The following is a 26,891-nucleotide window of genomic DNA, read 5'->3' on the forward strand; positions in this document are numbered from 1 at the left end:
TCTAGTAAAGCCAGATGGAATTCAAAACCAGGTCAGTGTACCCACCAAGCCTTTGCTCTTAAATCATACTGGCTGCAATAACCGTCTCCTTAGCTTCTCACAGGATTCACATATATTAAGTGTTTATAAAAATATGTTGAAGGTAAAATGTTTTTAAATGAGTGTGAATAGTCACATTATTAAAGACATTTGCTCCAGATTTGAGGAAGCAACATTTTATGCAGAGAACAAACAGAAGTCCTCTTCAACCTCCTTGAGAATTTCTAGAATTTTCAGTGTTTCCTTAATGGAACTTTTATTGAAAACCAAGAGTCTACTTAGAAAGACAGTCAGAGGCATTGCCTTTCCTGGGTCTCCCTAGCTTTTCAGTCGGTATAATTTAGTTATTCCATGAGGCCCAGCCTTCAGGTTCCCATTGGCCATCTCTTCCATTTTGGTGCTGGAGACTTGTGGGCCCTATTTACGGCAGCAGGACACATGCTAAAATAACAAATTGTCTTCCACACCTAGGAAGGTCTGTTGTCTAAAAATACCATTGACCCTGGAATTCCACCTCTACTGTGCCATTCTTCAGATGACACGTGGCTATCTGCCTGCTGTCACTTTCGTCAAGTACATCCCTCAGGAGTGCATGACAGATGAGGTTACTAATTCTCATGTTTTTTGTTTTGTTTTGTTTTCTAAGACAGGGAAGATAATCTTGCCATCTTGCAGATGAGAAAACTGGGATCTAGATAGGGAAGCTGTGGCAAGATGCACTTTCTAAAATGTGCCAGGACCTGGCCTGATGAATTTCACAAAGTGAAGGTCAGAGTGGACCAGGCTTGCAGCAGGAGAGCCCCCGTGCCTGAGTTTACACACCTCACTGGTTTTTTTTTTTTTTTTTCCTCATTCTGGCTCATCTAGATCTTTCCTGGGTGACTACCTCAAAATTCAGGTGGCCCATGGGAAAAAAAAAAGTCACATGAGAAAGAAAAAAAAAGCAAGCATGTTTACTGCATTCTCACTGTGTGCCAAGTTCTGTGCTAGGGTTTGACATCCATCATCTCTGCTAATCCTCAAAACATTCCTGAAAGTGGGCACCACTTTTCCCACTGGAAAGATGGAACAAAGGAGGCTCCTATAAGTCACAGGAGCTGCCCCTAGTAGCCCAGCCTCTCCATGGTGTTTGGGCAATCAAGATCATCCCACTCCAGAGTCATGCGGCTACCAGAGCTCTCCAAGGAGAAGGCAAAACCCCAGGCAGCCACAGAATCTGGGGGTGGCTAGCAGATCACAGGAGAACGCCGTCGGAGGAGGGGGAAAGAGCAGAAACCAAGAGGGAAAAAAAAGCTACCCAAAGTGGGCTGTGGGTTTCAGAACTTAATGATCAATGTGGGCTGGAGAGGGAAAAAGATGAGGAAATGAGCTCCCTGGAGACCCGAAAATTGTTTCCCGGATTGTATGGTTAAGCATGGTCAGCTGAAGAGGGCAAAAAGCTAAGCCAAAAAATACACAGAGAAAAGCCAAAGGAAACTGGGTTTGCGGGGGAGGTATTTACATAGCAGAAACTGTCCCCCAGGGCACGGCTTTCCCTGCAGGTAGACCCAGTGTCCAAGGGGGGCTTGCCTTGGGGATGGTTCTGAGCTCCCTCCTCTGGCTGCGAATCTCCATCCAGTTCTGGGAATGAGTTTGTCGAGGTCAGTTTCCACGTAAACATTATTTCCATAATCCCAGGGCTATGCCCAGCTCTGCCGCCCAGTCCTGGGACTTAGATCACATCACGAGAATATTCACTGGAGAACTGAGCCTCAGTTTAGCCTCCTGTAAATTGGCTACAACCACACCTCCTTCTCCGTGGTTTCTAAGCGAGGGTTAATCCTTACAAAGTGAAATAACTGAGCGCTTATCAAGTCTTCAAAGTGAAAGTGTTAGTCGCTCAGTCATGTCCAACTCTTTGTAACGCCATGGACTGTAGCCCACCAGGCTCCTCTGACCGTGGAATTCTCCAGACAAGAATACTGGAGTGGGTAGTATTCCCTTCTTCGGGGGATATTCCAGACCCAGGGATCAAACCCGGGTCTCTCACATTGCAGGCAGATTGTTTACCAGCTGAGCCACCAGGGAAGCCCCCATCAAGACTTGGTATCATTTAACATAAAATTTTCTTTAATCATAAAAGGAATTAAAAGGCAAAGATTTGAGGGGAAAAATGCTAAACATCAAAAATGAAAGGAGGGTTATTTGAAACTGTGAAACTACCCACTTACCCTCACTTTTTAGACGTCAGCCATGGTGCTAACATTCCTCTTGGATGAAACCAAACGGCAGCCCTGCAGCTCTGGGCCCTGTACCTGAATGAAAGAGCGCTTGTTTCCATCAAGTCATAACTTGACCACAGATCACCACATCCTCCATCCTAAAGGCTTGGCTCAGATGTAAACCGAGCTTTCATGGATAAGGAATTCAGGAAGAATCGCTGATGAGCAAGAGAGTTAACTGTTTCTGGGTTGTCTCCTGTGCTTTCTCCTCAATAGCCATGGGCTCCCCGAAGGAAATCCTTTTCTCAGACATCACCGAAGACTCAGCCACTGTCAGCTGGATGGCACCCACTAGCCAGGTGGAGAGCTTCCGGATTACCTATGTGCCCATTGCAGGAGGTAGGGCACTTGGTGGGGAAAGGGAAGGGGTCTGGAGTATTTGGGTGGAACTCTGACTGTGACAGTCCTGTCCTCCTTCTACATGTTTGAGACCATCTGAATAGATTTCATTTGTAAAGTGCTATGAGATCCTTGAAAGAAACTATACTGTGAGGGATCATGTTATAAAGATCATTTCCAGTCTCATAATTCTAAAATTCTATGAGCAATAGATCCCCAATAATGTTTTCACACAAGGACAGAAGACTCTAAACCCATTGACCTTTTTTTCTTGGCAAAACTGATCTTTGCCTCTTGGTCCCCAAATCTGTCTGTCTCAGCAAAGGATGGGAAGCTGTGACTTCGCAGAGTTGAAAGTTCTAGGTCAGGCACATGGGCCATAATAGAGACCACAAGACCGCAGGGTGGGGGTGGGGGAGGTAGCGTATTCAAATCTATCTGAAGACATTCTGGGTATGTCTTTAGACGTATATGGATAAGGAAAACAAGTGTATACAAAGACGATTGTCTCTTCAGAGACGTGCTGTAGCATCTCTGTAGGGAGTTTGGTCAACTGATACCCAAGCTCTTCACCAGCCCCCAAATTCCAAAAAATATAAATTTTGGACTTTTTAATAGATATAAGAGTACAAATTAGACCATGACCATCTTCTTCAATAGTAGAATATCTGCTAGTAAGAGATAAGTCTATATATAGTTAAGCAAAAACAATGGATTAAATAGATCAGATATACATTACACAGTGAGCTTCCCGTATCCTTTGTGGGAAGAAATGGATAAATAAAATTTATACAACATGCCAGCTCTCTACTGAATGGAAACTTGCCATTTTTAGCACATTGTGACCTCATAATTTTTCCTCCCCTGGCTTAGTTTTTGGCCTCTGCATGGATGGAAAAAAACATTATACAAAGAGTAAAACCTCTTCTCTTATGCCACAGGGTAAGAGCAAATGAGAAGTAAAGAAAATGGTGTTGGATAAAGGCATAGTGTCACTGCCAAACCAGATCGCCATTCTTGGGACAGGTGTGTTTAAGTTCCAGTGAGGTTCACCGTTCCCTCCTGCTTTTCCTGTGTTCCAGGTACACCCTCGGCGGTGACTGTGGATGGGACCAAAACCCAGACCAGGCTGCTGAGACTCTTACCTGGAGCGGATTACCTGGTCAGCGTCATCGCCCTGAAGGGCTTTGAGGAAAGCGAGCCTGTCTCAGGGACGCTCAACACAGGTGTCTTGCTCACCTTCGGCATCATTGCTCATGATTCAGCAGTTAGAAGAAAAACGTTTTTGTTTGGGAAATTCTAGTGGAAAGTGGGCTGGCTCGGGGGCACCAGAGGGCTCATTTCTGACACAGTTGTAGCCTCTTCTGAGCTTCATCCTCAGCCTCCCTGGGCTGCCATGTCCCAGGGAATTGTGCGGGAAAGGGCAGAAGCTGGGGAGTCATACTGACCTGGTATGAATCCCAGGTTCTTCCACTTCTAAATACAGAGCTATCAGTTAATGTCCTGAGGGTCTAGTTTCCTTCTCTGTAAAATGGGTGTAGTTCTTCCTCCTTTGCAGGATGCTATAAGAACCTTAGAAAACTGTGTATGTAAAGCATCTGTAAATATGGGTCATTGCACGCATTAATTCACCTCCTTCCTTTCCTCAGTAGTGCAGGGACCACAAGGACCCTTCCAAGCAGATGCTTCGCACAGACACGTGAATGGTGATAGCTATAAAGTCACAAGTCTCCATTTGGCAGCTACAATATTTCAAGGCTGTTACTCAACCATTCCCATGTAAACTAATATAGCTAACATCCTTCTCACAGCTAATATCCTTCCCATTTTACAGAGGAAAAAACTGGGGTCAGGGCAATTACATGCCTTGGCCAAGTCCACATAACTAGTAAATGCTGGAAGCAAACTTCAACTTAGGTCAGTCTGCCTCCAAACTGTGCGTTCCTCTTCGATAAAGGATGATTTTCCTATTAAAACCTGATTTGTACAGCACATTGTAAGGAGGGAAAAAATAATGAATTGCATTGAAGGAGAATGAAGTGGAAAATTTCTCTTCAGGCTCCCATGTCTCTAAACAATTTATCCTTTGATATATGAGCAATTATCCAGCCTAATCCATTAAGGGATCTGAAGAATGGGCCTCACAGGAAATTTAAAAAATATCCTAATAGTCTAAAAGGGTTGCTAATATGCAATTAAAACCTCCCGTCTGAACCCAGAGTCCTGCCCACCCTGCCACACAGATCCTCATCCCCCGCCTAGAAATCTTTCATTTGTGGCTTCTCCATGGCAACTGATTGCAAAGCCTGGATCTTTTTCCTCTGGAGGCCCCATTGTCCTCATTGTTAAAGGAGATTCTGTCCATGTAAGATGAGACAGGAAGGACCTCCGGGTGGACGGGGTGGGTGCTCCCAAGTTACTCTGCCACTTCCTAAGACCCTCAGGCCAGTCGTTTTGTCTCCTGGGGCTCAGGCATCTCAGCTGTGAAGTCAGCTGACGATGGCTGCCCTCCATCTTCCCAGGGCTGCGGTCCCGGCGTAACTGAGTCATAAATGTGCACGAAATCGGAAACCAGTCACATGTAGGTTGGTTTCTAAGAAGGGGGTGCTGGGTTGCAGCAGTGGTCAGTTCAAAGGGCCAAGAACTGTGACTCTCCACCCCTTCTCAGCACAAGTCATTTAGGAATCACTCTGAAGACTCCAAATAACTTTAATAGTCATGTTAAGACCAACTGCAGTTATTGAGTGCTGCCCCGAGCACATTCCACACACATTGTCTAGTTCATCCTTAGAGCAGCCACCCCGCGACAACGGAGCGAGGTGTGGAGAAGGAAAATGTCCCAAAGGCACACAGACCCACAACAGGGAATCCAAGGTACAGCTTGGGACCACCGGTCCCCGGAGCCTGCCTCTGTGTTCTCCATAGCCCACCGAACCAGAGCTATTACTCAAAACCAAAGACGTCACAGGCAGCCTTCACTCTGTACCTGTCCTGTTTTTGTAAGTCCTTTCGCTGGAGAAAGTAACATGAACTATAAATGTAAATCCTTGTCATGGGTTCAGCTCTTTGCAGCTCACAGAGCACCTTTCCACCTATAATACCATGCGAAAACCAAAGTATCACTGAAGACAAAGCCAAGCAGTTTCTGTACCCATTTTACAGATGAGAAACAGAGAGCCAAGATGACCCAGACAGCAAGGGAAGGAGTCATGTCTCAGACTCAGGTCATCCTGGCTGCAAGGTCAGAACTCTTCCATGCTTCTGACACTGTGTCCCTCACCAGGAGTCCAGGAGCAGGGCAGACAGCCGAGTAGCTATGGTCTGATGGCTGACCCCGTGGCTGACTATCTCTCCAACACATCACTATCTTTCCTTGCAGCTCTGGATGGCCCATCTAGCTTGGTGATGGCCAACATCACTGATTCAGAAGCCTTGGCTATGTGGCAGCCAGCCATCGCCCCTGTGGATAATTATGTCATCTCCTACACAGGCGAGAGAGGTAAGGTCATGTCCAAGACCCTCCCCTTTCGGAGGAGTGTCTGTCCAGCTCTAAACTTCCTGTTCTCCTTTCTTTGTGCCACTTTTAGTTGCTTTTGTTGTTCAGTCACTCAGTCATGGCCAACTCTTTGTGACCCCATGGACTGCACACACCAGGCTTCCCTGTCCTTCATCATCTCCTGGAGTTTGTTCAAACTCATGTCCATTGAGTCCGTGATGCCATCCAACCATCTCATCTTCTGTCATCCCGTTCTCCTCCCACCTTCAGTCTTTCCCAGCATCAGGCTCTTTTCCAGGGAGTCATCTCTTTGCATCAGGTGGCCAAAGTACAGGAGCGTCAGCTTCAGCATCAGTCCTTTCAATGAGTATTCAGTGTTGATTTCCTTCAGGGTTGATGTACAAAGATGCAAGGGTAGGTTGGTGAGTCCAGCAATGTCCTTGTGGTTCTCAGTTGTTACCTGAGAACAGACTCGTGGGCTGGGACAGGGGCCGGTGAGTGGATGGGTGTGAAGGGGGCTGTGAAAGTGGTGGTGAGAGGGGCCCAACCTGTATCTTCCTTCTGTGGTCAAACGGAAGAGCATCAACACCACGATTATATCAAGGAGGCCAACAGGCCATTTAAAGAAAAGCAGAGGGCGCGTCTCCAGGCTGTTCCCCCTCTCCTGCTGGTCTCTGCCGTCACAGTGAGCCACGCTCTACAGACACAGCTCTCAGCTCTTTCTTACAAAGGAGTCCACAATCTAAAATCTTAAATAGGCTACTTCAGGCAGCTTTGGGGAGACTGCATTTCCCGGATGCCGCAGACGGGGCCAGTTAGAGCTGATCTGATTAAGAAATAAGAAATGATCTCTCCTGTCTTTGCAACCATCCGTGCTCATTTACTCAGCAGGCAGATTCAATATTGATAACTTGTTTGGGGGCACCAGTGAATTATGGCCACTAGCACGTAAAATTAAATACAAATAAGAGAGAAAAGAAAGAGAGATTCCTTTTTCAATGAACAAATCCCTATTTTTCATGAACCAGATTAGGAAAAAATATGTTATTTTAATCTCACAGTATATGTGAGTTTCATATCTGCTGGTTCAGTATTGTTCTGCTTTCAGTAACATGAGAGCAGACCATAAGTTGTGCGGGGGTCTCTGAAAATCTTAACTGAGCCCTGGCAACCTCTTATGAGAGAAAGTTCCTTGTGAGGATGGAGGGAAGGTGGGGTGGGGCTAAAGGAATTCTTGGGTTTCTTTTTTTCTACTTTTTTATTTTTAAATATTCCCTGTGAGCAAACTCTTGCAAGTCTGGGAAGATGATGTTGTCTCACCTAAAATAAACCAGAGTCTAGTTCATGGGAATCATGGAAACTGTGGATGCAAGCATAGACATGAACTCATCCAGAATAATGTATGTGTGTGTGTGTGTGTGTGTGTGTGTGTGTGTGTATGTGTGTGGAGGGGGATCATGGATGACAAGGAGGGTGAGCATCTCATCCCAGTTTGCCCCAAACTTTCCCAGTTTTAGCCTCCTGAATCCCATACCCTGGGAAACCTCTTAGGCCTTGGGCAGCCAGGCCAGCTGGTCACCTGTGACGAGGAAGGTGACACCTGGATGCCATGGCTTGGGATCCACCCTTGGTCCTGACCCAATGGGACTGAGAGCCAGTAATCGGGCTTTGGTCTGTCTATGCCACCTGATTTTTCTGGTTCCCCAGCCTAAAGATATAACATCTGGCAAGTTATAAAAGGACAAGAGAGTAAGTGGGAAAAAATGGGAGAGCAAGCAATGGGACAAATTAAATCTGGGTAGCCTGAGGCATGGGGATGTTACCTGCAACTCTCCTCTAGCTGGATCCTGTGCAACACTGTCCCAAGGGTACCACGTGCAAAGTCTTCTGACCCCTAGTTCCTCTTCTTTCTGATTTGGTGCCTGGAAAAATCCAGTCACCATAGGATAAATCCTCTGTATATGAAGCGAGTGCTCAAGAGAAAGAAAGGAGTGTGAGTCATCTCAGAAATCAAACGTGCTTTTCTGCAGGACCGCTGAAAGCTTCTGGGTTAGGAGGTGTATGCACTGTTGGCCAAGCCCACTGATGGCCCAGACAGGGAGGGGTAACTGCCGTGGTGTGTATATTTCCTGTATAGTGCCAGAAATTACCCGCACGGTGTCCGGGAACACGGTGGAGTATGCACTGACCAATCTCGAGCCTGCCACGGAATACACGCTGAGGATCTTTGCAGAGAAAGGGCCCCAGAAGAGCTCAACCATCACCACCAAGTTCACCACAGGTACAAATACACCGAGAGCTGGAACAAGCCCACCCGCTGCCTCTATCTTTAACAGTATCCCTCTCCATCTCTTATTTCTCAAGTCAGCTCCCTGCAATGTGATGACATCAGCAGCAACTCAATCCACCAGTGCCCCCTCAATCAAGACCTTAAGAAACACACCATTTCCTTTTGAACTGAAATGACCCTGCTCTCCCCACAGACTAGGAAATGATTTTAAGAGGAGGGCTTTTTAAGTGGAAAACCAGTCCCCACTGGCCCTAAACCCAGTAGTTAATGATCCATGTTCTAGGCAGGGAAATATTTTTAACAGAAAGATTTTAAAGGCAAATTTTCCTAGATGTCCGCTGGGCTTTTCATATACGTTGAGATCTTTTTTTCAGACTGTGACGGGCAAGGGAATGGAAGCAGTGTCCGCTGAGTAGGGGTGAGGGCCAATACCAGCATTCATCTGTCCTCTTTAGAAACAAAGGGAGGCATTCTGATTACGTTCATGGCTGTGTCTTTCTCCCCCAATTCAACTAAAGCCAGTTGCGATCCTACTGGGCTCAGAAAAACATGGCCCTTAGGATGAGCTGAAACAGAGAACGTGTGTCTTTAGAGGTCACATGGCTCAACCTCGTCATTTACAGGTGGGGAAGGTTTCACCCGAGGTCACACAGGTCAATGTTAGGGAAAGGGCTTGAACTCAGGCCTCGCGATACCCAACCAGGGACTTTATCCTACACCCGATGACTTGTGCTACGTTGTGTGTTCAGTCGCTCAGTTGTGTCCAACTCTTTGTGACCTCATGGACTATAGCCTGCCAGGCTCCTCTGTCCATGGGGGATTCTCCAGGCAAGAATACTGGAGTGGGTTGCCATGGCCTCCTCCAGGGGATCTTCCCAACCCAGGGATCAAACCCAGGTCTCCCACATTGCAGGTGGATTCTCTACTGTCTGAGCTACCAGGGAAGCCCACACCTGCTGACTTATTTGATATTAAATGTCTTCTCTTCTCCAGACCTCAATTCTCCAAGAGACTTCACTGCTACGGAGGTTCAGTCGGAAACTGCCCTCCTCACCTGGAGACCTCCCCGGGCGTCTGTCACTGGTTACCTATTGGTGTATGAATCCGTGGATGGTACAATCAAGGTATCTTGATGTATATAAACAAATCCCCATGACTGAATGAAACAGTTACATGAGTCTCAAAGTCAGGAAGAATTATCTGAAGTCTGTTTCTCCTACTCTAGTGTGAGTGGAGAGCTGGAAAGAAATCAGTAGGAACTGGACACCATGCCAGACTTTCTGAATCATAAGTTGTAGCCTCCCGGTCTCATTTTAACCAGACTCCAGTTTTGATAGCCAGCCAAGGTCAAGAACTACTGCTCACAAGACTTGAGGACATTTTAGGAGCTGGACTCTTTGTCTGTTAGTGTTTTATTGAGTAAAGGCCAATACATCTCACATCTGCATCTTTGCCATACATCTCACAGATGGCATCATTCCATTATATAATGATATACATATCACCATGTGCTTATGACATCAACTGTTTACAGCAGTTTTTACTTATATTCTCTACCCATGATTTTTTTTTCCTTCTACTTTTTAACTTGAAATAACTTTAGAAAGTGAAAGAAGTTTTCTAACCTTTACCTTCTAAACATGTTATTGATGTCTTAATGTTGGTCACCATCCTTTCCATTTCCAAGATCTTTTCCTTATTTTCTGCATGTTGACCTTTTTCTAGCATATTGTTTCTATATCCTGTATCGTCTCTTTACCTCTAAGAATATATGTTCTTGGTATTTTCTTCCTCTGCCTGCAGAGTGTTTCCTCCAAGGTCTCTTTTCTGGTTTGCAGCTGTTTGGTTTGATTTGGGTGGCCATTTTTCATGTTGGAGACTTGCCCCTGATGTCAGTTGACCTTTTTGTACTGGAGCTAAGAATGAACTGGCTGATTGGGAGGTCTAAGTGCACAGAAAGGCTTGTCAACTTTGGCGCTCGCTATAGAGTGATTGGGCACAGTCAGTTCAGTTCAGTCGCTCAGTCATGTCTGACTCTTTGTGACCCCATGGACTGCAGCACGCCAGGCTTCCTTGTCCATCACCAACCCCTGGAGCTTACTCAAACTCATGTCCATTGCATCGGTGATGCCATCCAAACATCTCATCCTCTGTTGTCCCCATCTCCTCCTGCCTTCAATCTTTCCCAGCATCAGGGTCTTTTCCAATGAGTCAGTTCTTCACATCAAGTGGCCAAAATATTGGAGTTTCAACTTCAGCATCAGTCCTTCCAATGAATATTCAGGACTGATCTCCTTTAGGATGGACTGGTTGGATCTCCTTGCAGTCCAAGGGACTCTCAAGAGTCTTCTCCAACACCACAGTTCAAAAACATCGATTCTTTGGCACATACCCAGCAATTTTCTTGGGAGGGTTTTCAAGCATCAGGACTATAAGCCCTTTCTCTCGAGCTCATCACTCTTCTTGGAGGATCCTCCACCAAACTCCTTCACACCAGGCTGCCAGAAGCCTCGCTGGAGAAGAGGCCTGGGCTCCCACTGCATATAAACCTTCAGTTCTCCTCTAGCCAGTGCAGCACCTGAGGCTCCCCCACAGCTGGGCATGATAGATTTGAATCCAGAATCTCCTCTCTAGCTCAGCCTGTCCAGAGAGGAAACCTCAGCCTTTCACCTGGGCTGGGAAGGACAGTCATCCAGACTGCTGGGGGATGGAGAGAACTAGGAATCTGTTTATTGTACAAAGTTTTAAGCAAACCTTTGTTCAACCACACCCCACACGGGCCTTCAAAGGCATCTTTGCTTTTGCATGCATCCCTTTCCTGAGCTTGCTGGGCCCTGCAGCATTCATCAACCGTCTCTGAGTGACTCCATCCACTGGGACTTCCTCTGTTCTGTCGCCTCGGCTGTCATTCCACCATCCCACACTTCTCACCGATCAAGATTCTGGTGACATCGCGTGCCTGTTGCCGTCTCCTCTGCCACTTCCCTCATCCTGTGGGTTTATACTTTATATCTCTTCTTCTCATTTCAGTGGGTATCAGAAGCAAGTAGAAATAAACTGGCGTGTTCAATATGCTATGGTTAACCAGAAACGAACACATCTCTAGATATCATCATGGCCCTTCTAGGAGTCGGTGTAACAGTGAACTAGTTCACTGTGTGAGCAGAGACAAGTTCCTCACCTTCTCTGGGTGTCAGTGTTCACATCTGTAAAATAAGTGCATTGGACTCTCCAGTCTGTGAGGGCCCTTCCTGGTCAGGCATCCTGTTTGCCTGAAGTCCTGAGTCTCATTTCGATCCACCCTAATTGCTTAGAAAGAGACTTTGTGCAGCAGCTTAGAAAGCTGATAGGTAATGGTATCCCCAGGTAATTTAAGGAAGCCAGCTTTGTACCTTATCCTTCCACAGGGATCAGACCTGGGAGCTACACAAAAGTCACCGGGTCACTGGCATCAAATGGGCTCTCACCTGGGTCTATTTCCCTGCATGTCCAATCCCCAGCTTTATCTGTTTCACTCAAGAAAACCAGCCTGATAGAGGAGGAAAGAGTCCTGGACAGGAAGTTAGGAGACAGATGCAAGACCACCCCGTCACTGACAAATTATGGAGTGAGTGCAGGTCTCTTAGCTTCTCTGAAACTACTCACCCCTCCACACCCATCCACCCACACCCACCCACCCACTCCCACATTGGAAAATATCAGAATGTCACATTGCTGGTGGTGAGGATGCCAATGAACCTTCCAGGGGCCTCCACACTGACTCATTACTGCCTAAATCCAAGCGGCTATGTTTGCAGGTTGTAGAGAGCATCGTTGTGTTTGGTTTGCTAGGAATGCAGGTTGAATTCCAATCCCTGACAGCAGGGTTATCTCCTAAAGGGTGATTTCACAGGCACTAGACATTTTGAAAAAGAGGACCTGAAAAGAACGAGGATCTCCTGCAGAACTGCAGCTGATCCCGTCCTCTGGACAGCAGCATGGTGGCGAGTCACAAACTGCAAGCGTAGTTAGAATGGGCCTCCAGCAGCTGTGCAGCTCTGCCTCTCCTGGATATGTCCATTCTAGATGAGAGACCTGCTGGGTCAGCTCACGCCGTCATCACGCCCCTGATCAGGCTCTTACGATTCAGTCACTCTAGGATGGGGCCCAGGCACGGTTTTATTTTAAAGCTTCCCAGAGGACTATGAAAAAGAGCCACGTTAGAGACGACTGACCTAGCTGGTCTCAAAGTCTAAACCTTTGCCCTTTACGTGATTCATCTTCCTACCAGATTAAGCTGAGATCATGGTATTCACTTTTTCAAAGACCTTTCCAGGAACCTCCATTCCTTATCATGATAAACTTCAAAGTCCGTAGGTTGACACTGAAGGTCTTTTATAATCTGGTGTCTGCCCACCTCTTCTGCTGCTCCCCTCAGTGAAGTATGGTTGCGACAGCTCATTGCCTCCTCCTATGACTTGAATTTGCTCTGACCCTTCCGGCCCCAGGAGCTTTGCTCACAGGGCACCCTCCTCAATTCTAAGTCCCTGACATGAGCATGGAGCCTGGCACAGAGTGGGCCTCAGTGGATTCTTGCTGAAGGAAGAAATGAATGGATGGGTGAATAAAAGAATACATCGTCTATACCCTGTGGATTTATGTGGCCAAAGGCTATTATTGTATCTTTCTTCTGCCCTTAGGAAGTCGTTGTGGATCCAGACACCACCTCTTACAGCCTGACAGATCTGAGTCCATCCACCCACTACACAGCCAGGATTCAGGCACTAAATGGGACCCTGAGGAGCAAGACAGTCAAGACCACCTTCACCACAAGTAAGGCGCTCAGGGGGCAGCCGGGCCTTGAGATCACACTCTGAGACTGAACCAACCCTCCACTTCTCCTCTGACTGCGACTTTAAATGCTTCTATCACATTTTGATAAGAATCAATTACCTGCAATTACGTGAAAAGCCGGAGGGATGTGGATGTAGCAGGTTACAGGGCAGGTGGGAGGGCAGGAGGGCCAGCAGTGGGAACAGCTGGGTTCACTCCCCATCGCCACCTGCTCTGTGCGATGGAGGAGAGTTACTGCCATTCTGCAAGTCTCTGTTTCTTTATCGATATGATGGGATTAATAGTGATCCCTTCTTCATAAGGACCTTGGGAGAATCTCTGTATTGAACTCCTAGCCCAGTGGGTAGCCAATGTTGGGGCTCCTTATAAGCTCAGCGTTCTCCTTTAGCATGTGGGCATTTATAAAGCCTGCTCATCCTCTCAAATCACAAACAGGCCTCCCATGTAGGCCAGGATTATCATGCCAAGCTTTCTGGTGGGGAACAGAGGCCCCCAGAGACTAAAAGACCTGCTCAGGGTTATACCATGAGTTAGAGTCTGGTCTGGGCTCAGGTGTTCCAAGAGCAGGGAACCACACCCAAACCCAGCCATTGGATGTTCTCCGCAGATGGCAAATGTGCAAGAGGTTCTATTAATGGAGAAGAGGAAGGGAGGAGGGGGGCTTTGGAGAGCCTTGAACTGGGTATATGGACTATATCCCAGCGCTGCCTCCCGCCCTTCACACTTCACTCTGGTCATTCCACACACACCTACTGAAGGAGGGGCGGATGCCAAAGCACCTCTCTTCCAGATCTCATGCCAGGTGCTAAGAGCACCAAAAATTTGAATGTGCCCTAAAGATGCTCTCAGACCAGGCTGTGAAACAGACAAGAAAATACCTAATGAGGCAACCTCAGGGGAAGGTAACATACATTGAGGAGGTCAGAACCAAAAAAAAAAAAAAAAAGCTGCTATGACCATCACTTCTCAAGTCTACCTGCTAATAAGCATAGTACCAAGATTGTCCATTTCTATCAAGTGTTGAATTTTTTTCACCACATTACCACAAATAGAAATTCCCCAGACATTCCTATGTTAGCCTTCTAAGATTCCCAGGCTCAGAGCAGTTATATGACTTCTCCAGTGTCCGAAGGCAAGGAAGCAGCAAGTTCAGGACTAGAACCCTTCCTTGTCTTTGGCGTCAGAATCCTCTGAAAAGTCTGAGATGCATGCAGCCTGCCAGAGTGTCCTGAGCCACAGTGAGCCACGCCCTGGGTCCTAGAGACCCAGTCATCCTGGCCAACACCTGGGTGTCCAGCAGGTGTTCATCGGGTGCTACCTGGATGCTCCTGATTGATCACAGCCAACCTGACACACAGCCCTCAAGCAGATCAGTGTGCTTCCCACTGATATCATGGTGGCTTCCGTCAGTATAAAAGGCTGAAAGGGGTCCCTTTTACCCGTAACCTCTGCACCTCACTGCACTCCCACAGAATAGCTTTAATCCTCCCCCTTGCACACCAGAGTACAGAGTCTCAGAGAGGTGGAGCTGCTTATCCTTAGGTGTCTAGCCAACAAGCACTTGACCTGTGACTTGAAAGCTCCTGCTCTGAGAATGACTCCTCCTTCTCATCCTGCAGCTGGGGTCCTGTACCGATTCCCCAGGGACTGCTCCCAAGCAATGCTGAATGGAGACACGACCTCTGGCGTCTACACCATTTATCTGAACAACAACAAGACCCAGAAGCAGGAAGTCTTCTGTGACATGACCTCTGACGGGGGTGGATGGATCGTGAGTATCATGGAGACAGGCTCCAGGCCTCTCAGACAGGAGGGGCGGGGGCAGGGGAGAGGCGGGGAGGTGTCCTCCGTGCCCTCTGACCCTAATGTGCCTGAGGGTTTGCAAGACAGTGCCTGTCACATGGAAACACTCAGGAATTCTCTCTTAAAGTAATGGGAAGGAAGCTGAGGATAAAAAGCAGTTCCCCATTTTCTCATAATTTATCTCATTTGATCCTCAGACATCTCTGTGATGTATAAATGGCCGTGGTCCTCGAGCCCATTAAGTTTACTGATTACCACTGGCCATCTACCAGGCACTGCCATGCTAAGAGTTTTCCATGAATGATTTCAGTCCCATTACCATATGAGCTAAATAGTACTTTTTAAAATTATGGCTGTTATTCAGTCTCTCAGCCGTGTCCGACTCTGTGACCCCATGGACTGCAGCATGCCAGGCTTCCCTGTCCTTCACCATCTTCCAGAGCTTGCTCAAACTCATGTCCATTGAGTTAGTGATGCCATCCAACCACTTCATCTTCTGTTGTCCCCTTCTCCTCCTGCCTTTAATCTTTCCCAGCATCAGGGTCTTTACCAATGAGTCGGCTCTTCACATCATGTGCCCAAAGTATTGGAGCTTCAGCATCAGTCCTTCCAATGAATATTTTAATTATTAAATTTTATTTTTTCAGAGCAGTTTTAGATGGGCAGCAGCATTGAGCAGGAGGTTCACTGAGTTCCCATATCCCCGCTGTCCCCACATGTATGGCCTACATGGACACATCACAATCACCTCAAGCTGGATGGTGGTCTTATTCATCTCTGTTCCTCGGGGGAGAACCCTGAGACTCTGAGAAGGGAGGTGATGTGCGTATGCCGAATTGCATGGCAGATTAGTGAGGACAGAGGTGGGGCCAGGTGCCTTTCCCACAGTGAGCATTTCCTCCTCTCAGAAAGATGTGTTCTCGTTCCTTCAATGGCTTAAGCTCATCCGGATTCACTGCTTGTGTTTATAGGTGTTCCTGAGACGCAAAAATGGACGTGAGGACTTCTATCGAAACTGGAAGGCCTATACTGCTGGATTTGGGGACCTAAGAGAAGAGTTCTGGCTTGGTAATACAGCCTGCGTGTTCATGCCCCAAATGCCCATTCCTGCCCTCCCTGTTGTCTGTCCTACCCACGCCAAAATGTGGGAGAAAGACGGATTAGGAGGAAACGACAGCTCTGGTGGTCGACACAGAATATCAGATTCTCAATGGAAAAGACTTGAAATTCTCTGGGTCATTAAAAATAAAAATCTAATCAGAGGAGAGCCAACAGCCCGACCCTAAGAATAAGCCTAGCCTCAAGTCACCCCCTGGGCCACTTAGAGCGTTATCCCCACTGATGCCCTTCACCTGTGCTGACTGGGTCCCTCAGAGCCACAAGTGCCAAGCCTCCCAGAAGCCCCACAGTGTACAAAGTTCCCATCTTGCTCCTGAGAAAACAGCCCCAAAGAGGTTAAGCTGCTGACCGAAGGGACCTAGCCAATAAAGACGTGAGTGGCACTCCAATTCTCTCAGCCAGCACTACAGGGGCATCCCCCATCCCCCACTGTGACTCACACTTAGCAACCACCTGCCCCTGGCACAGGGCAGCTTCCTACGTTCCAGCATCTGAGCCTGGGAACATCTGCCCCATTGCCTTTCACAGGTAACGAGCCTTAGAGTGCAAAAGGTACCCTCTCCACCTCCTTTCCTTTGATTTTCATAACACACTAGGAGGCTGGCAGGGCGAAGAGGCCAGCCCGACTTTAGCTGAGGCTCAGACACGACACGGCGTACGTGTCACCTGGCGTGGCAGCAGTGACGAGCCCAGCAGGCTGCTTCACGCAAAGCTCTCCAGTTCACACGGGGCCGCTGCTCTCTCTCACGCGGGAGGAGGAACGGGCGCCTCGGTCACGGTGCTTCTTCGGTAACCCGCGCCTGTCGTCCACAGGGCTGGACACTTTGAGCAAAATCACAGCCCAGGGGCAGTACGAGCTCCGGGTGGACCTGCGCGACCACGGGCAGTCGGCCTACGCCGTCTACGACAGGTTCAGCGTGGGCGACTCCCGGACGCGCTACCGGCTGAAGGTGGAGGGGTACAGCGGCACGGCAGGTGGGCACGGCGGCCGGGGGGTGTTCAGCGGCCCGGCGGGTGGGCACGGCGGCCGGGGGGTGTTCAGCGGCCCGGCGGGTGGGCACGGCGGCCGGGGGGGTGTTCAGCCGCCCGGCGGGTGGGCACGGCGGCCGGGGGGGTGTTCAGCCGCCCGGCGGGTGGGCACGGCGGCCGGGGGGGTGTTCAGCGGCCCGGCGGGTGGGCACGGCGGCCGGGGGGGTGTTCAGCGGCCCGGCGGGTGGGCACGGCGGCCGGGGGGGTGTTCAGCGGCCCGGCGGGTGGGCACGGCGGCCGGGGGGGTGTTCAGCCGCCCGGCGGGTGGGCACGGCGGCCGGGGGGTGTTCAGCGGCCCGGCGGGTGGGCACGGCGGCCGGGGGGGTGTTCAGCGGCCCGGCGGGTGGGCACGGCGGCCGGGGGGGTGTTCAGCGGCCCGGCGGGTGGGCACGGCGGCCGGGGGCTGTTCAGCGGCCCGGCGGGTGGGCACGGCGGCCGGGGGGGTGTTCAGCGGCACGGCGGGTGGGCACGGCGGCCGGGGGCTGTTCAGCGGCCCGGCGGGTGGGCACGGCGGCCGGGGGGGTGTTCAGCGGCCCGGCGGGTGGGCACGGCGGCCGGGGGGGTGTTCAGCGGCCCGGCGGGTGGGCACGGCGGCCGGGGGGGTGTTCAGCGGCCCGGCGGGTGGGTACGGCGGCCTGGCGGGTACGCGCAGTCACTCGCGGAGCCCACGGGACCTCGAACACATCTCGGGGTTTCGGCTAGTTCCCCCGCTCAGCAGTCCTTCCTGCATCGGCCCATCCACTTATCCACAAACATTTGATAGGTGCTAATCTGGCAGAACTACAATTTAAAAGGGCTAGGTAGATACTTGGGAGAAGGCAATGGCACCCCGCTCCGGTACTCTTGCCTGGAAAATCCCATGGATGGAGGAGCCTGGTAGGCTACATACAGTCCATGGGGTCGGGAAGAGGCGGACACGACGGAGCGACTTCACTTTCACTTTTCACTCGCATGCATTGGAGAAGGAAATGGCAACCCACTCCAGTGTTCTTGCCTGGAGAATCCCAGGGACGGCGGAGCCTGGTGGGCTGCCGTCTGTGGGGTCGCACAGAGTCGGACAGGACTGAAGTGACTTAGCAGCAGCGGCAGGTGGATACTTGGTCACCAAAACCTAGGGTAGGTTGGGAAACAGGACATTTAAGGTGTATTTGTAGCTACCTACTGTCACTCAAAAACTGTCTTTTTCTACTCCGTGTTTAGATACCAGTTTTGGATGGAGAGACAAGCAGTGTCTTGGGAGCCTTAAGGCTCATGTACTCTCCAGCCTCTCTGTTTATTACACACATGTGACCCCTGGGGATCCCGTTAGTGAGCTGACGCAGTGTGTCTGGGGTGAAGCAGAGACGCCCCATTTCTGATAAGGGCCCTCATGATGCCAGTGTTGGTGGCACTGCTGGTCCGCGGCCTGCACTTTGAGTAGCAGACAGTCCACTCCATTACCCACCTGGATGAATCTTTTCTAAGGCCTTCCTGCCACATGGCCCTCCAGCCTCAGCTGGCACATCCCCATGACCAGAGAAGCTCCCTACCTCCCTGGCAGTCCTTCACTCTTTGACCAGGACAGAACCTAGTTCAGGTTTCGAAGATGTCTTTGACTTGAAATGACCTTTGTGTGGTTTTCTGGTGCCACGTTAGAAGAGAAACCAATAAGGAAACCATACGCATTCAGGCAAATGAGGTGGCAGCCTCTTTTTGCTGATATTTCATATGCATTGTGCAAGTGAAAGTGTTCATCTCTGTCGTGTCCGACTCTTTGTGACCCCATGGACTGTAGCCCGCCAGGCACCTCTGTCTATGGGATTCTCCCGGCGAGAACATTGGGGTGGGGGTGCCATTTCCTTCTCCAAGGGATCTTCCCAACCCAGGGATCAAACCTGGGTCTCCTGCATTGCAAGCAGATTCTTTACCATTTGAGCCACCAGGCAAGCCTCATTTCGTTTGCATTATATATTACATAATACATGATACATCTGTGATACATATACAGATCATATATGTATGATATATATACATATCTCCAGGGAGATATTGCTATTATACAGGTGAGGAAACTGAGGCTCAGAGAAGTTTGGCAATTTGCCCAAGATGTAACAGCTTGAGGAAGGTGCGCCCAGGGGACCAGCCTGGCTGCTGACAGGTGGTTTGGGTAACAAGGGAGATCAGGTGTAAGAGCGTGACCACCCCATGCCAAGCCCTGCCTGCTTTGGTGTGGCTCCCCATTACGTTTATGAGAACAGAGGAGACGGGTGCTATAGCACATTCCCAACCTCTGGGCCCTGAAAGAACATGCCCATGATGGGAAAAGTCTCCAGGTATGATTTGCCAGAAGCAGGTCTCAACCTAAGGAGAGTCAGAGCTCTTTAGAAATCAAGTTGGTGGTAATGAAGGGAGAGATCCGGGGTGAACATTGTTTTCATTCTTGCATCAGTCAAGGAATTCTAACATTTTATTACCTAGCAACAAATACCTCTTTTGTTGAGATGGCTTCAGGCAAGGAAGATCTTGTTACAGGGCAAGCAAAGGCACCCTGGGCAAGCAGGCAGCAGGAATGTGGCCTCCACCCATCTCTCTCTGTATTTTCAACAGAAAATGAGCCATAATCTACCCCTTCATTTCAGAAGCTCACCCTTGGAACCGCCTCCTCCTATGTGTACTGAGGGCAGCCAGCCCCTCCCCAGGAGAGCATCTTGTTTCACCATTCCTAGCTTCCAGCCTCATGCTCTTGGTAGCTTCATCAGTTAACAAGGCACTCAAGTCCCTATGGATAAACAATCTGCCTGCAATGCAGGAGACCCAGGTCTAATCCCCAGGTTGGGAAGATCCCTATCAAGTCCCTATGATAAATTGCTACAATATATCAGGATAGAATGCCTTGATGTCTTGAAACTTTTCTGCCCAGCATTGGCCAGGGTTGGAAGTGAGAGAACACCGAAATGGTGCTTAAACACTCCTAAAATTCAGTATATTAAATTACAAGCTAGATTCCCATGTAGCACTACATGTAAACAGGCTTTTTGTCTAAGAATCAAGGGAAATTGGTCCCATCAACACTTTGAAAAATAAATGTACAATATGCAAGCTATTTGGTGACATCTAAAACCTGAACGGTTTGGTTGTAAGTATGACTCTGTAGGCTGAGACTTAAGGCAGACTGGCTCAGGATAGCTCAGGAAAAGCAGCATGGCAGAGTGGAAAACTAAACTCATTAGAGCTTGCTAAATATTAGATGTGTAAGTGAGCGAGCGAGTGACTGTGAGTTAACGAATAAGTGCATGTGTGCTAAGTCACTTCAGTCGTGTCCAACTAAAGCCCGCCAGGCTCCTCTGTCCATGGGATTCTCCAGGCAAGAATACTGGAGTGGGTTGCCATTTCCTCCTTCAGGGGATCTTCCCGACCCAGGGATTGAACCTGTATCTCCGACGTCTCCTGCATTGGCAGTCAAGTCCTCTACCACTAACACTACCTAGGAATAAATGGGTAATAAATAAATGCATCCCTGGAGGAGGGCATGGCAACCCACTCCAGTGTTCTTGCCTGGAGAATCCCGTGGACAGAGGAGCCTGGTGGGCTGCAGTCCACGGGGTCTTTAAGATTCAGACACGACTGAGCACCTAAGCCTAAATAAATACATGAAAACAATAATGAAGTCTAAATACTTGCATTTGGGGGGAAAACACATCATTATTAAATACAGATTTCCCACCTTACTCTCTGAGCTCCTTTACATCAAGTGAATGCAAAAACAGTCATGAAAGTAACAGTCACAGCTGTTTGCACACCATACCACCTGTTCGGCATACACCTTCATATCAGTTGTTCCAACAGCCCTCTGGGTGAATCCAATCAATGTGCTCTGCTAGTTCCATTCTACAGATGGGAAAACTGAGGTTCCACAAGTGGCTTGATTTGTGCAAGGACACAACTAGGGTATGAAAAAGGTGGGATTGGAGCAAGACCCTCCAAACATACCCGCAGCCCTCTTTCTACCACCTTGTGCTGCTTCCATCAGAAATGAGGCTCCAGGTGGCACTCACGTTCTACCCAGGCCTGTGCTGGATCCTAATCCTGGGCCTCTCGTTCGAGACCGGCCCACCCCAGCATCGGTTGCTGCCTTGGTGCTTCCACAGCGGGGCTCCAGCTCTCAGCCGGTACGTTCTCTCTCCCAGGTGACTCCATGGCCTACCACAACGGAAGATCCTTCTCCACCTTCGACAAGGACACAGACTCGGCCATCACCAACTGTGCCCTGTCCTACAAGGGGGCTTTCTGGTACAAGAACTGCCACCGCGTCAACCTGATGGGGAGATACGGGGACAACAGCCACAGTCAGGTGAGTGCCAGCAAGGGCCCGAGCAGGGCTGAGACGGGGAGGCAGGGACCTCAGGGGCAAGACCTCGGGTGTCTTCACAGCAGGGAGAACTCCACAGCACCACGGGCCAGGTAAGACCATAGCGACGGTGTGTATTCACCCATGAAGATTCCAAGGAGAACCACTGGTCAAGGGGATGCCAAGCATGCACAGCTTTCCTCGGATTATCTGTGTCTGAACCCCACAAGGAGGCTGCTTGGGTAAAGCAGGGGTGATGCAGGCCCCGGCCTAGAGGCACCTCCAGACCCCCAAGAACATCTCAGAATGAAGATCACAGATTTTAAGTTCCTTCCTCTTATGAGTCATAAGACCGAGGTCCAGAGAAAGGTGACTTTCATGAGGTCATGGACCAAAGGTGGGGACAGAGCCAAATCCTCCAGGCCACCCCCCCACCCAAATTTCCCTGCACCATACAGGATCCTGGGACACAATTTCTGCAATCATAGAAACAGATTTTTTGCAGTTTCTGTGGAAATGGGTGAACAAAGTCAATTTCAACTATTTTCTCACACTGAGCCCTGCCTACACTAGCAGGTGCCTGAAAAGTGACAGAAGTCAAGTGGGCCCAGCTACTTAACTATGATGGTCCCTTTTCAGCAGCCGTCCCTGCATCACACAGGAGGGAACGGTATTCACACAGAGCCATCCAGACTGACCCCTGGGCTGGGTCTCAGGGAGTCGTACCCAGCCTGCAACCTGGATGGTTGTTGTCAGTCACTAAGTCATGTCCGACTCTTTGTGACTCCCTGGACTGCAGCATGCCAGGGTCCTCTGTCCTCCACTCTCCCCTGGAGTTTGCTCAAGTTCATGTCCACTGAGCTACTGATGCTAGCTAACCATCTCATTCCCTGCCATCCCCTTCTCCTTTCATCTTCAATCTTTCCCAGCATCAGAGTCTTTTCCAATGAGTCAGCTCTTTGCACCAGGTGGCCAGAGTATTGGAGCTTCAACTTTAGCAATAATCCTTCCAATGTAGATGCAGGGTTGATTTCCTTTAGGATTGACTGGTTTGATCTCCTTGCAGTCCAAGGGACTCTCAAGAGTCTTCTCCAACACCACAGTCCAAAAGTATCAATCTTTGGCACTCAGCCTTCTTATGGTCCAACCCTGACATCCGTACCTGACTACTGGAGAAACCATAGCTTTAACCTTTATCGGCAAAGTGATGTCTCTGCTTTTTAATCCACTATCTAGATTTGTCATATCTTTCCTTCCAAGGAACAAGTGTCTTTTAATTTCATGGCTGCAGTCACCGTCCACAGTGATTTTAGAGACCCAAAAGATGAAATCTGCCATTGTTTCCACTGTTCCCCCTTCCATTTGCCATGAAGTGATGCGACCTGATGCCATGATCTTAGCTTTTAATGTTGAGTTTTAAGCCAGGTTTTTCACTCTCCTCTTTCACTCTCATCAGGAGGCTCTTTAGTTATTCTTCACTTTCTGCCAGTAGAGTTGAATCATCTGCGTATCTGAAGTTGCTGGTATTTCTCCCAGCAATCTGGGATACCTTTGTAAGAAGGCAAAGGTCCAAATCACACCAAATGACCGGAGGGATTCCGATCGGGGGGCCTAGGTAGGATGCAGCATCTCATCATCTTGCTTACTTATACTTTTGTTCTTGGGATTTTTTTTGCAGCTGTTGGGTTGCTGGGTTTGGGGTTCTTTTGTTTTGTTTTTATCAGCTGCATGGACAAAGGATCCCGGCGGACCCAAAAGAGTTGGCCACAACTTAGTGACTAAACAACGACAGCTCTGTTATTATTGATTTTGATAGATGTGTTTATGTTAACCACCTGCAAATGAGTGTTGTGACCTTAAATGTACACCTTATCTTGACATAATTTCTGACACTTTTCAAAGCGTCATCACCTTCTCTCTCCCATGTACATCACCTTTGCTCTGTGAGGGGACCAGGCCGTGGCTTTTCGCGTCTATTTTATGGAGGAGGCAAGACTGAAGGACACATCTGAACAGAACATGTGTTCTCTCCGCCCTATATATGGCCTCGATAATGCGTCCACTCTGAGAACTACCGCACTCCTTTACCTCCTGGGTCCCGAACATCAATGTAATACAGAGTCCTTTGGGAGGGGAATAAAAGCTACATGCCGGAAGGAAACTTCCTTTTCCATCGTTCCGTCCAACTCTGGAAGAGGGAGCTGACATGAAAGGCCACAGAGCAGTCGCGGGAGCGCAGTCCCAGCTCGGCTCTTCTCTGGCTGTTGTGTGGCCTCCGTGAAGTCACTCTCCCTCTCTGGCTTCCATCTCCACCGCAGCATGAGGAGGACTCACTTCCAGCTCTGAGCCTCAATCGGAGGAGAGGACGAGGGCAGGGGAAGGGAGCACAGGACCAAGCTGAGTTAATTACAGACACATCTGCCCCTAAACTGAGTCGGGTATTCTCAGATCCCCTCCCATGTTAGGTTCAGAGCCTGTCCAGTATAAATCAATGCCAAAAATTGGCATTAAACAAAGCATCTATATTCTCCCCCATCTCATCAGCCGCTCTCTTCTCTGTGGACATGTTCCATCCCAGCCCTACGGAACCTGAAGAGCCCTACGGAACCAGTGTGCGGAGCGGGGTGGGGGTAGGAGAGACCCCACAGGAGGACTCCCTGACGCTGACCCCCACCCAAGGAGGACAGGGGTCTGTGGGACTCAACAGGCGGAGTCGACCACCTGTCGACTTTGCTGAAGAGCCAAACCAGGCGGCCCTGAAATAAATACAGGCTTTTCTTGAGGAAAATCTTTGGCCAGAGTTCTGAGGCTATGCCTCCATACTTGAGATAGGGGAGTAATATTTACTGAGCACCTATGATGGGCCCAGCACGGTGGCAGCTCCTTTACAGACTCATTTAATCTTCACAGCATCCTTCCAAGGTTAGCATTATTAGCCCTAAAGAAGAAAAATAGTAAAACCGAGGCCCAGAACCTTTTGATAACTTGTTCAAGACATATATCTCTCAAGTAAGAACACAAAGATTCAATTTTATGTGTCAGGTTGCAAAACTTGTGTCCACCTATGTTCTTTGAGCTGTACCATACCAACCCCTATTAATAAAACATGCCGTAGGAATCCTGTGAAGTATAGACTCCACCCCCCCACCCGCCACCTATAGCTACTCAATTCCATAAGCTTTGATCATGACCTGAATTCCTACAGCACGTAATCCTAATGATGGCCAGTTTCATCAGCCACTACTTTATCTCAAGATGGCAGATCAAAGTTCAATGCAAACTCAGGTGAATTCTGCCTAAAGTTAAAAAAAAAAAAAATTGATTCATCCAGATCTTTTGAAAGTTTTCATCATACAAATCAATAAACAGATCAGCAGGATACAGACGTGAGCTTCCAAATGGTCGAGCTGGAACAAAGCTCATCTTTTTCCTTTAAATTAATTTTTATTGGAGTATAGTTGTTTTAGAATGTTGTATTAGTTTCTACTATGCAACAAAGTGAATCAGCTACATGTGTGTGTGTATATATCCCCTGGAGAAGGATATGGCAACCCACTTCAGAATTCTTGCCTGGGAAGAATATATATATATACACAGCCTGACTATAGCCAGTCAGGCTCCTCTGTCCATGGGATTTCCCAGGCAAGAATTCTGGAGTGGGTTGCCATATCCTTCTCCAGAGGATCTTCCTGACCCAGGGATCAAACCCACATCTCCTGCATTGGCAAGCGGATTCTTCACTGCTGAGTCACCAGAAAAGCCCCACGTCCATCTACATCCACTCATTTTTGGATTTCCTTCCCATTTACATCATCACAGAGCATTGAGAAGAGGCCCCTGTGCTATACAGTAGGTTCTAGTTAATAGAACCCACTATTAACCAGATAGTTACCTACTTTATACATAGTTGTCAATAGTGTATATATGACAATCCCAGTCTCCCAGTTCATCCTCCCCTTCCCCCTTGGGATCCATATGTTTGAAACAGGGCTCATTTTGTCCCCCTAACTAAATAGCAATGGTCAGTGAATACCTTGCCTGATGGAAACCAATCTGAAGGTCTTCTCTCCTTCACAGGGTGTTAACTGGTTCCACTGGAAGGGCCACGAGCATTCAATCCAGTTTGCTGAGATGAAGCTGAGACCCAGCAACTTCCGAAACCTCGAAGGCAGGCGCAAAAGGGCGTAAGTTTCCGCGGACACCTGGGGGAGAGGAGTAGGGCCCAGAGATCGAAGATAATCTTACCAAAGCATCGATGCGAGCAGTCCGACCATTAAGCCACACCTGGGCGTCTGGCAGGAGCTAAAGTTGACCATGGACCGTCGGGGCCTGCAGCGGCAGCGCTGGCCTCAGCCACTCCGCGATGACTTCCTTCACACCAAAGACCACAGTGTCCAGCAGGTTTCCATTCTGTTGTTTGATTCAGCAAAAGTCTTCCAGCGACAGCATCACAGTGATTTTCCTTCTCTTGGGTGGCTCTGGGGATGGGAGCGGGGCAGGCTGTACAGTGGGTAGTTTGTCTTAGAACCAGCTGTATTTCACACAAAGCTGTATAATTAATTATCATTATTTTTGTTAGCAGTGATTCAATGTGTGTCTTGAAGCCGTCCCTTTTTTTACGTTCAGAAAAGCAATGCTGTTTCAATTTTAAGGATACAATTAATATTATTAATATAATAATAATGATGATGATGTAAACTAAGGATTTTTAAAGAGATCTCCTTTTCCAAAACACATCTGGACAGTACCTGATTGTATTTTTTTTTTTTAATAAAAGCACAAGTACTTTTAAATTTGACTATTGGTTTTCCTTTCTTTTTTTTGTCAAGCCTGAATTCCACCAAAGACAAAGTATCTGAACAAAGTGGGAGAGGAGGGAAGGGAGAGGTAAGGAGGGGTGGTGGCCAAGAGGGAGGGGAAGAAGGAAAGGGAGACTGCGGGGCTGGGGGAGGGGGAAATATTTTTGAATTTGAACAAGTTTGGAAAGTGCTTGTAACTTAAGATTCAGGGACTTCCCTGGTGGTCCTGTGGCTAAGACTGCACACTCCCGGTGCAAGGAGCCTGGGTTCAGTCCCTGCACAAGGAACCAGAACCCCCAGGCCTCAATTAAAGTTCCCACGAGCTGCAACAAAGACCTGGAGCAGCCAAACAAATTAATATCTAAAAAAAAAAAAAAAAGAAGATTCAGCTTCCTGCTCAACATTTCCAAAACTAGCAGTTTATTATTTTAAAAGATACCTTTACACCCGTCTTCTAAAGTAATCTCCTAAATGCCACAGATTAGCTGACAACTGTGACCGAGCAAGGGTGAAAGTCCCCAGAGGCTTAAGTTCGAGCCTTGGCTCCACCATTCCT

The 26,891-nt window shown here is 48.7% G+C and overlaps 1 protein-coding gene across 11 annotated transcripts in view; it reads left to right on the top strand.

The window, feature by feature from the left end:
* Positions 1 to 26,334, top strand: part of TNC (tenascin C) — a 100,955-nt gene extending 74,621 nt beyond the window's left edge. For all 11 annotated transcript variants that reach the window (XM_061163315.1, XM_061163314.1, XM_061163317.1 and 8 more), the window contains 11 exons: positions 2,517 to 2,639; positions 3,722 to 3,865; positions 6,019 to 6,138; positions 8,273 to 8,416; positions 9,419 to 9,549; positions 13,105 to 13,237; positions 14,878 to 15,029; positions 16,033 to 16,129; positions 16,994 to 17,155; positions 21,376 to 21,539; positions 25,614 to 26,334. In XM_061163315.1, coding sequence (XP_061019298.1) covers positions 2,517 to 2,639; positions 3,722 to 3,865; positions 6,019 to 6,138; positions 8,273 to 8,416; positions 9,419 to 9,549; positions 13,105 to 13,237; positions 14,878 to 15,029; positions 16,033 to 16,129; positions 16,994 to 17,155; positions 21,376 to 21,539; positions 25,614 to 25,724 — 1,481 coding nt within the window. In that variant the 3' untranslated portion in view covers positions 25,725 to 26,334. The remainder of the gene's footprint in view (positions 1 to 2,516; positions 2,640 to 3,721; positions 3,866 to 6,018; positions 6,139 to 8,272; positions 8,417 to 9,418; positions 9,550 to 13,104; positions 13,238 to 14,877; positions 15,030 to 16,032; positions 16,130 to 16,993; positions 17,156 to 21,375; positions 21,540 to 25,613) is intronic.
* Positions 26,335 to 26,891: the final 557 nt, after the last annotated feature.

This window comes from Dama dama, chromosome 16, assembly GCF_033118175.1.
Source record: "Dama dama isolate Ldn47 chromosome 16, ASM3311817v1, whole genome shotgun sequence".
Classification (NCBI taxonomy): domain Eukaryota; kingdom Metazoa; phylum Chordata; class Mammalia; order Artiodactyla; family Cervidae; genus Dama; species Dama dama.